At 42.1% G+C, this 11,008-nt stretch overlaps 1 protein-coding gene across 2 annotated transcripts; it reads right to left on the minus strand.

The window, feature by feature from the left end:
• Nucleotides 1–773: 773 nt before the first annotated feature.
• Nucleotides 774–10,669, minus strand: DMRT2 (doublesex and mab-3 related transcription factor 2). 2 transcript variants are annotated; one of them, XM_058173245.1, is made up of 5 exons: nt 10,344–10,669; nt 6,756–7,299; nt 4,922–5,024; nt 2,765–2,827; nt 774–2,220 (listed from the first exon to the last, which is right to left on the minus strand). In XM_058173245.1, exons 1-5 carry the CDS (start codon nt 10,388–10,390, stop codon nt 1,169–1,171), a joined length of 1,809 nt encoding a protein of 602 aa, XP_058029228.1. In that variant the 5' UTR covers nt 10,391–10,669; the 3' UTR covers nt 774–1,168. The 2 variants fall into 2 exon arrangements, with proteins under 2 accessions (XP_058029228.1, XP_058029229.1); XM_058173246.1 differs by lacking the exon at nt 2,765–2,827 and having other exon boundaries at nt 775–2,220.
• Between the last annotated feature and the right edge of the window lie 339 nt (nt 10,670–11,008).

An 11,008-nucleotide genomic window follows, 5' to 3' on the forward strand; every position in this document is an offset into this window, starting at 1 on the left:
CTACCGGTTCACCCAAACCAGGGTGAACCGATAGAACCCCACCACTGGTACCACTCCAAAGTGTAATTGAGACTTAATACAGCCTTTGACCTAGTGAAAGTTGGCAGCCAAGGCCAAAAGGACCAGCTCTGATCAGGATGTATGTTCTAGGTAACCAATCTAGTATGGCTTATGTTAGCCAGAATCACATTAGTGATGAAGAAAATGTCATTTTGTATATATCAAATTAAGCACTACCCTATATTCTTAGAGACATTTTGAGATAGAGGGAAGCTGCAGGAAGAGGTATACAATTTTGTGGTAGGTCTCCGCTGCCCATGTGGTAAAAGGAAGGCTTTGGTGAAATACTATATATATCAGAATACTACAGGACAAATTCAAACATCTCTCCTATCATAGGCATTGGTGAGTATTCCAGAAAGGTATCAAATGCATTACATTTTGCATGTAAATGTTAGAAAGTCATAGGTAACCATATTGCAAGAAGAAATAGACATACAATCTAGAGCAATTAATCTAGCAAGTCAAATGGCCAAGTCTTGAATCATCTGGGGCCTTACATCTATTAATCTGAATGACCCTGGGTCCATTTCTTTCCTGGACTCGACTTGATGATTATGAATCAAAAGTATTATTCTGCATTCACGTTATTGCAACAGAGATGAAATGAAGATATTCAACAAACTGGGGCGGATTTTGCATATGTGTGTATGCATTCATAACTTTTAAAATCCTCACAGAATGCACTATTTTAATTTGCAAAACATTTAAATATTTTATTTTCATATAAAAACATGCATACTATGTACATTTTAATAACCCCCTTTACATCTGAAATTCTATTTTCCAAAATCATGGTGGCAAAAGGCAGTGGCTATGCGTTTGTCAGATAGCATATCAATAATTGCATTTTAGAATAGTCAATTCCCCAGAAAGGGCAACTCAGCCAGTCTGAAAACAACTGATATTAATGCTGTGTTGTAGTTCAAAACCTGTTTGTTGGAAATCAATTTCAACAAAATCTGAAGAACATCTTTCAAGTGTATGGTGGACGAAGTGGCTAGCAAAAGAACTCTCTAATGAATTCAAAGGGGCTTACTTCTTGGCACATATGGTTAAGTTCAATTCTAAATGCCAATAGATTTGTTTGGAAGATCACATTGTCAGCCTACTGAGAAACATTGGTGACCATTGAAGATGGTCGCTTAAGAATTGATTCAACAGAAAATGGTAACGGTTCATTTGCTGATAATTTTGTTACAACTTGTTTAGTCTCCAGAAAGTCTTTTGCATATCTGTCAATGCTGAATTTGTACTTTTGGTTTTCTCTGAAGGTGCACTCTCTATATTTCTTGGATGCCTCATCAAAACTGGTTTTTAACTCTGATCCTGATTTGCTATGAAGCGTCTGCTGGAATAATGAATGGAATGGGCTATATTTGGATGAGGGTGGCAGTAGCAGATGCTGCTTGTTGCTTTCTTTGTTGATCTGGTTGAGAGGCGGGTCCTGATGAACTGTAGGATCCTTGCCAGGTATCTGTGAAAAGGTCCTCTTGGGAGATGAAAACGCTGACCTCTCATGAGCCTCCCGAGAGATGTTTTGGAGTTCGTTTTGCCGTGTCTCAAGTTCCCGAACATGAGGATGGTGCAACGTGTTCTCATTTTTTGACAATGTGATGTCATGTTCAGAGATGGGAAAGTCCTGGCCATGTGAAGCTTTATTGTCCCAAACTACTCCAGGTTTGAGAGACTGGACTGTGGTAGCATTTAGAAGGCATTGCTGATAGAGAAGGGCATCATTGAGAGGGCCACATTTTGGCCACACCAAGAATCTGGAGGGTAAAGGATATTGCCTGTAGGTGGTGGCCACACTCAAATTTGATGAGATCAGTTCCATGTTCCCTGAGCCTGAATACTGCATAGTCAGATCTAAGCAGGTAGGCAGAAAACCACACAACTCCTTACTGGAAGCTTCAAGTTGATGAGAGTTAAAACTTTTATAAGAATTGTACTCGGGCCCATGTACCATGCGGTTTGGCAGGAAGAAGGCAGCAGCCTGGGTGGCTTCCATCATTTCTCGTTCCTTATATTCCCGTTCAAGCATTATGTTCTCAAGTTCTTTGTCAGCAAAAGCCCGTCTTTTTCTCATTCTGTCACTAACAGGAGGTGGCAAGGACGAATTCCCTCCAAGGTAAGGTTCTGCTGGAATGGGACGATAACCTTGGAGGGGAGAAAATAATTGTTTTAATAACTAAAAAAGTGTAAAAAGAGCAAAATGATAAGAGAGCTAATGTACTGTAAAAGAACATGGCCTCTCCCTGCACGAACACTTGAAGATAATGCTTTAGAGTATGGCACTTTGGTGCATACGCAGTGCTTTCTTATCCTCAACAGGTAACTTCGGAGTTTATGTAAATTTGAGGAACAAGAACTTGAATGATTTTCCTCATTTATCCTTCCTCCCGGTTTACACCTAAAGCAAAACTTGCTAATTACCTGCCAAGATTTATGATCAACCTTTGCATCAGATGTTTAGACATCTATTTATAGATGTACAAGTTGTCCTTTTGATAAGATGCACAGAAAAAAGTGCAAGGAACATAGTGCTTTTTGTCTCCAACTACTAATTACTTTCACCATATCCAAAGTCACACTGAACCATCACAATAATAATTAGCCCATAAATCAGTTTTCATACCCCATTTCACTATATTAATATTTCTTTATTATGATAATTATCAAATATTTTGAAAGATCTCTATACCTACAACTGGTGCATTTCTATTCTCTCTACGTACACAGAGGTAAAGATAAAATCCAAGGAGTACTAGGAGAAAAGAGAAAGAAAGTTAAGACAAATCAGAAAAGACAGCATGAAGCATAAGAATGTTTCTACTCCTACAAGGAAAGTATCCTTGCAAGAATGTAAAAACTGAACCAAAAGAAAAAGAAGAAATATAAAGAAATCACTTTGTATAGTTAGGTGACAGTCCTATTTCCTTTAGCTGGAAATAAAGCTTAAGTAAAGCCAATGGATTTATTCTCCAAAATTATGGTCTCTGCAGCTCTGACTTATGATCCTCATTTCACATACTCCAAATAAATGTTATCAACCACACCCATTCAAAAAAAAAACACCATAGGATTCAAACTGCATGTAAAAATAGGAGTTGGAATTAAATTTTTGAATCATTTTGAGTAAATGGTGTTGAGTTGAAAACAATATTCTAAATTTCCGAGATGTCTTGAAAACTCAAAAAAACAACTAGTCTGAAGACTTTCAGAAGCTCATTTGTTACAGATTCTGAATTTTATTCTTTGTGGTCAATATGCTTGCTTTTACATATAGCAATAATACCATCTCTTCCGTAACATCATCAATGATCATTCTCTTTAAAATATCTTTAGTGTCAACCCATAAACCTAAAAATTCAACTGTCCTTCAAATCTGTCTGCATCTTAGTATTTTCTGGTGATTAGAAAAAAGCGAAGAATTTTTTTAAAAATCCTATTATACCCATGTGGTACTGTGTTACCAATAATGGGGGAAAGGTGTGAAGAAAAACTAGGAAGATTCTTATAGCATGTCCTACAACTCTTGATTAATATCCACTAATGACATCATGAGATGTGCAACTTAAATATTTATTTGCTCAGAAATAAGTACTGCTTGTCAACGTGACAAAGAATGAAAAACTTTCACAACAGCAAATCTATGAAGTTTCAGAGATTTTGACTAGATCTGATATCTATTTTGGAAGAAGGCAAGGGCAAACAATTTTCATATTATTGTTGAGAAAAATAAGGACAGATAAGTGAACTCACCAGGAATCAAAGTCAACTCATAGGAAACTTTAATAACTGATTTTGTAAGGTTCAGTGCACTACAACAGAACAGTTCTATAGTGGACATTACTTCTTAGATATAGTATATGCCTTATTGAGTTCATTGAGACATAATCTCAAATAAGTTGCAGAGGAGAATTTCATGTATACACACATTTCCACAGGCCCAATAAGCATAATTGCTCAAAACCATGAATAATTTAATGGGATTTTCACCCAAATAAAACATTTATATATGGTATAAAGTTGCAGAGCAAGATGTCACTTGCTTGAATAAAAATGGATTGTTTCTATTTCTAAATTACTAGTTTTCTCAACACTACAGAATTGGGTCAGAGACTTTAGTTTTACTAAATCTGTATCAAATGCTAAAGATAATAAAATAATAGGATTACCTTACTTAGGAAGCAAAAGAACTCCACTATGAATGCCTTCAAAAAGGCATATTCAATTAAAATTAACTATTTTAATATATAATTTTCCTAGGATACAAGTTATATATGCTTTTGACAGAGAAATACTACTTTAACTCCTCAAAATATCACTTTATGTTTTTAATCAACATTTGAATACAGGTTGAGGCAAAATGAAGAGAAAGTTGAAATTAAAAAGTTGTTCACTGCAACTAGTCTATACTTTATTTTCATAATTTAATCTGACTATCCTTTTAAGAGATGGAAAGGGAATTTCCATATATTAGCTAATTTTTAAAATCCTCAAATAACAAGGTATGTAGATTCTGTACTTCTTTGCATAATCTAATCTAGCCCTTATCAATTGCCAGAAATTATAATTCAGTTACTGGCTGTAACACTGTCATCAATTCATTTCTAAGAAAGCATCTTCTATTTTTTATGACAGAATTAAAGTGCACAAATCACAATCTAATTAAGAAGATTTTGTTATAAGATTTATAGTGGGTCAGGGTCCATGAGTGTTTACAATTGTCTAATTTTCTTAATCTTTTTATTATCAAACTGATAGATGTTAAGATGTTTATATATTAACAAACCACACAAAAATAATTCCTAAGATATATAAAGACAGGCAACTTCAAAGTGCTAAAAATTATTACCTTCTAAAATGCTTTTAGCCAGCAAACTAGGCGTCCGAACATGTCTCTGGTACACTGTTCTGCGCTCAAAATTAGCCTGTTTCCCTGTATGTCCCTTCTTATCCTAGTAGAGAAACATGGAAGGGAAAAAGAAATCAGAGAAATTCTTATTATTCCCAGCAGTATCAATTTCTGAGGTTGCAGTTTTGAAAGAAAGCCAGTACTCTTCATACTCCCTGAATTAAGAGTCTAGAAAGAGACTGGGGTTTCACCACATTTTTAAACCAATTCAGCAGCTGCATTTATAACTCTTCATAAATTAGTGCCGTATATTTGGCCATTTGACTACAGTTCAATGTACTATGCAAACTGAGAAAATGGGTTAATTAATCAAGTTAAACATATTCTCATTTTAATGGAATTCCTTCTACATTAGGTATCTTCCTTTGACCTTAAATATATTAGGAATTTAAGTTCTAAACAATTGGCTCAAAGATCTAAACAAGTTATACTGTATAGTTTTATTCCAAGCTCCCAAATAGAGCCAATAGCAAAGGAGAAATATACTTAGTTCTTTCAATCAAATCAAATATATTAAATACCTTTAGCTTTGGCTAAAATATGCAAAATACAATTAGAGTTTCATTAGGAATGATCACAGAAGAAATTGCCAAAATGCATACCATACTATACTCTGCGGTTGAAAAAGTAAAAGTAAAAAATGCCAAAATGCATACCATACTACACCGCTGAAAAAGTAAAATGCATTTTCTAACATATTTGATACTACTTGTTTAAAAGGAAAACCTTAAGCATGTGTGATACAGTCCCTTAAACCCTATGTGATAGAAAATATTGCTTTAACAAAAATTCTTGGTCTAAATTAAAATTGACTTTATATCTGGTTGAAATCCATGTTTTTTTCTTTTTAAAACCTTAGCTTCTGATATCTTAGTCTTAATTCTGAGGAAATAATGGAAAGAAAAGACTGTCTGGGGAAAATGTCAATTTGGGTATACTTGTTACAGTCTGGATTCAATTTGTTCCCCTAGTAAATTGAAGACCTTACATTCAATGCTTTCAGGAAGCCAGGAAAAAACAGGTAAATCGGAAGAGAGGTTGCAACTAAAGCTGAGAACAAATTCCATTGGAATTTGGAACCCACTCTTCCACAAAAACCCAAATTAAAATACTTGGGTCGAAGCCAAATCAGTCTCACAAAACTGTTAGATTAGGCCAACTAACCAGCATCGGCACCTCATAGCCAGTTTAAATCCAAGCAGTCAGTCGAGGCCCATCAAAATAAATGTATTTCATTTTATTACTATTTTATTATTATTCTATTATCTTTCCTTTGGGAAGCAAAAAGGTGCTCCAGCTCCAGAAAGCGATTAATTACTGAAGCCGCTCTGATCCCAGAGGATTCCCCGTCCCAACGCAGCTCCCCGCACCGTCCTGGGGCAGCTCCTCAAGAGGGTCGTTGGGGGCTCCGCTCTATCAAAAAAGGAGGCCGGTTGGATTCCGCGGCCGCCGCCCTCAGGCCCACCAACGCCTTTTCCTCGGAAGATCAGCTCCCCCGGGCTCAAGTCCGGCCAACGTCTGCGGACACCTGAAAATCCACGGACCGGGAACGAGCAAAAGCCACCTTTAGGGGCGAGCGTCGCATGCGCGGCCTCCTTAAGAAAACGCTCCGCCTCCCGGGCCGGCTTCTTTTTCCGCGGAGGTGAAATCAAGGCAGGAGAGGATGGGGATGACGGGGGAGCCTCGCCCGGAGAGCGGAGGGCGGAATCCGCCCGGGGGAGCCAAGAAGAACCTGTCGCTCAGGGACGGGAGGACGGGCGAGGCCGGCCCTTACCTCGGTGGCCTGCTGCCTGCGAAGCGCCACCTGGGCGGCCATGACGCGCTGCCGCTCCACCACCAGCAGGCAGTTGGCACACTGGCAGTCCCGCCAGCGGCAGAAGCGCTTGTGGCCTTTCAGGCAGGACACCACGCCGTGGTTGCGGCAACGCGCGCACTTGGGCGTGCGGCTAAGCTTGCGGACCGGCTGCTCCCCGCCGCTTACGCCACCCTCCTCCGCCGCCGGCGACGGCGAGACAAGCTGCGGCTGAGGCAACCCAGGCAAGCGGAGAAGGTCGCCCGTTGCCCCGGCTTCGACTACGTCTTCGTCTTCTTCTCCCTCCTCCTCCTCGTCGTCGTCATCGTCACCCTGGTTGTCGTCTTCCTCGTCGTCCTGTAGCGAAGGCGGCGCTGGTGGCGCATGCGGCGGCCGCTCGAGCTGCTCGGGCTCTTCCAGGCTCTCCACGTCGATTTCCCAGGCGTCGGCGTCGGCGGGGCCCACCTGCTGCCCCTCAGCCATGGCTCCCGCCCCGCGGCTCCCGCCTTCTCCTCCAGCTCGCTTCCTGCACGAGAGAATGGGGAGGGGGGGGAGAGAAAAGAGGCGCGGCGGCCGCGGCGTCCCTCGCGTTAGAGCCGCGATCTGGCCTGGCTGCCCCGCCCGCCCATCGCTAGCCGCCCGCCAGATTGACGCGGCTGTTTTGCCTAGACCCGTCTAGGGTCCATTTCCATTCGGGGGGGAATGGAAATCGGCCAGGGCCACTGCTGAATTAAGTATCCGCGGAGAGTGGGGGGTGACTCAGGCCACTTATCGGGGACTTAACCCGGAGGAAGGGTCTCCTTCGGGTGGGGTGGGGGAAGGCCGGGGGTGGGGGGGTGGGAAACGGGAGGTTGTCCCTTGGCTTTCCTGTCATGCTTGAACAAATTGTACCCAGGCCGCGAAGATGGGATTTCGATTCCTTAGCTCGGCCGCCAGCCGTCCGCTCCCCCTTCCCCCTCCCCGGCTCCCTTGTAGCGCTCAAGGCCCGAATGCCGCGGAGGTTTCACAAATGAAAATGTGAGGCGTCTTCTTGACTCGCCCTCGCCCCAGATAGAGAAACGGGGGAGGGGGGGTGCCTTAGATTTGCAACTCCTACCATCCCAAATTAGGAATTGTAGTCAGATACATTCAGAAAAGTAGCGGGGGTTGGGTAAAGCTGGCAATTCTCTAGAAAGGCTTCCCTGCAAACGCGATGTTTCTGCCCTGCTCGTCTCCACCCTTATTGCCCAGGAAGGTTTGGTGCGCCTTCAAGGAGCAAGGCCAGATGAAACGCAGGGGAAGGGGGGGTGGATCACAGTTGGGTTTATCTGGCGCTTTAAAAAAAAGAGTTGCTTCCTTTTATTTTTACAGTGATCTAGTTCATAGGGCGCTCTGTTTATTAAATAGGGTTTAGTGAATAAATCATAACCCACTGGGATCACAAAGCATGTTAAAAACTTCGTTATAACTTTGGCGTAGTAGGCAACGTACACCCACCATCCTCATTGCATTTTTTCCCCTCTACCTCGTAATAAAGACGCTTCATAGAATGTGGGTCAACAACGTGTGTTCTACTCTGCTGTCACATAGAGGAAAGGATGATGCACAATTTTAAGACCAGAGCTGTCTTTAGTGGAAGATAGAAAGTCCCCCTCCATTAACCAGAAAGATCGTGGCCAGATTCATGCCTCTATGAACTCAAGAGAGTTTAGAGCTTTGCTGTCTCCCCCTTGTGAAAAAGGTCAGCATTAGTCTTAAGTCACAGATCTTTATGGTGTGCATTTGCTTTCCTTTTAGCTTGACATGTGAATGCACCTACTGTAGTTTAATGTTATGCAGGAATATTCTAGGCCTTAGAAAGTGGCTTTATAAGTGAATTAAACACAACAGTCATTTTCATACGAGGCATTCAATAGAAAGTAAAATCAAACAAATGATTTAGTTGGATGTGTGAATTCAGATCCGCAAGGTGTTTCCTAAGTCTATCCAAGAACATCTTTTAACGACTTCTGAGAGAGATCTATATCAACATGAAAGCAATATAAAGTTGGGTTTCATTGCAGATTTTTCAGCACATTGGACGATACTATAAATTGTCATAGATTAAGAAATGTCAAAAGCCCAACATGCAAGATGGGAAAGGGGGGCAGCTGTCTCCAAACAAGCCATGATTGCAGAATATTCTCTTGTAGTATGCATCTAGAAATTCAGAATTTGTATTACTGTGGGCCATAAGGCTGGCTTTGGAAGATTTAATTTTTAAAATTCCACTTAAAAAGACAGTTCTGATGTGCTAGGATCTTTATATATTATCCTTGTTTCCATTGTATCTCTCATTTTTTTAAAAAATCTTTGGATGTAATTTTCATAGTTCCTGCACCTAAAGAAAGGAATCCCCTTCCTTTAAAATGCACTTCAGAAAAATAGCAAATATGAAGTTATCTGTTTAAAGCTCCAATCCTAGACATGTCTTGGTTATCTAGAAATATAATTTTCTGGAAGTATAATTCCATGGCTGCTTATGATTGAATGTTTCCATTCATACAAGTACAAATGAACTAAATAAAACCAGATAAATTTGACTAGGACCATGAGTAAAATATCACAATAACTTTCATTTGTTGACTGGTTCTCACCACACACTAAGTCAAATGTATACAAGCTACATTATGGCTTTGGAAAATCTGAGTCTAATCAATGCATCCATGATTTGTTGGCTGGTGAATTACTTTGGCACCAAAGTAACCTTATTTGTATTCTAATGTATATCAATATAGAATGATGAATTATAAAGTAGAATGGATTTAGCCAAAGAAATAATTCATCTTTATTTCTTAGTTTACGTGTAAATGTAAACTATACGTTATACATTCCTCAAAGCAAAAGTACTTTAGCCAGAGGTTTGTATCAGGAGTATGACCTTCATTGTTTTCTTTCAACCACTGAAAGCCTTTTTTGTGTCTAAAGATCAATTGACCCACACCAACACCGTGCTTCTCTCTTCAAAAAAGATTGCGTGGGTCACTGAATGCAGCACAGAGGGTCTCACTCAGGATGTTCTGTGGATGTGGACGTTCAGTTTGCTTACATGGAAAATAGACACATGTAACTTTTGTGCCTTGCCGTTGGGATCAGACTTGACAGGAGTTGTAATCCAACTGGTCAAGGTGGCTGCCTGTAAGGATCTTCCCACATTAGCAAAACCGCTACCTTTCATTCAGAATAAGTGCCCTGCCTTAATGCTAAAAGTAAAGTTAAATTTCGACTCTGGGCAATCAAATGCTGATTTTTCCCTCGGCGTTTTAATGCTGCTTTGAAATGCAAGGGCATCCCAAAGCGACTAGAATTCACGGGCATTCCCTTTTAGCGGACTCTGGGTTTCTTCCATTGTTCTGGCAATACCCTCAGACCCAGGAAGGAGGGTAGAAGAGGAGACCTCTAAGCCCCCCCTCCCCCGCCTGCAAGGTGCCCATCCTAGACAGCCCAAATGAGGGGGCTTCTCGGGGGAAAGGGGACCTTCCTCTCCAGTTTCTGCTTCTTGTAACCTCTCCCCGGGCTTCCCAGCCCCCCGACCTCTCCAGAGTTACTCACCACAACCAAGCGTCCGAGGGGGCTGCAGAGGCGCGCAATAATGGCATTCGGTCCCGCCCGGTTGCCGGACCTGGTGAAGGCGGAGCGCCCCGAGAGACCGCTAGAGGCGCCCCGAGAGACCGCTAGAGGCGAAGTGGCTTCAGCCTGCCCAAAGCTTCGCCCTGTCTCCAGCCACCTCTGAGGCAGGGATCGGGGCGATTCCTCTCGAGGGGACCCACGGAAGCAGCCCAACCCCGCAGACGCAGGAGCTCAGGGCGTGGAGGAAAGCAAAGCTCGCCAGCGGCAGCAACCACAACGCCTGCCCGTTTCTAGACTCTGGACGTCCCTCCCTATATGATCGGTCCCAGGACGCGAACACCCGCCCGTTCGACCCACCAATTGGTGAGTGGTCGGGCCGAAGCCTTGCCGATTGGCTACGAAGGAATTCCAGTTGTCCCCACCTCTTCGACGCTCCGCCCCTTCGGAGGTTCTTGCCAGCGTCTCTGCAGCTGTTTTGGTTTTTTTCCCCTCCGCTTGGCGAGATCACCTTTTATTTACCAGCCTCCGCAGCAAAATGAGTTATGTGTAAAAGGCTCTGTTGGTAACCCAAGACTGAAAAAGAAAGTTGCCAACAGCTACGAAAGCAGAGCTACGGGGATAAATATTGTTGCGGAGGCAACCGTGCT

Source organism: Ahaetulla prasina, chromosome 2, assembly GCF_028640845.1.
Source record: "Ahaetulla prasina isolate Xishuangbanna chromosome 2, ASM2864084v1, whole genome shotgun sequence".
Lineage (NCBI taxonomy): Eukaryota > Metazoa > Chordata > Lepidosauria > Squamata > Colubridae > Ahaetulla > Ahaetulla prasina.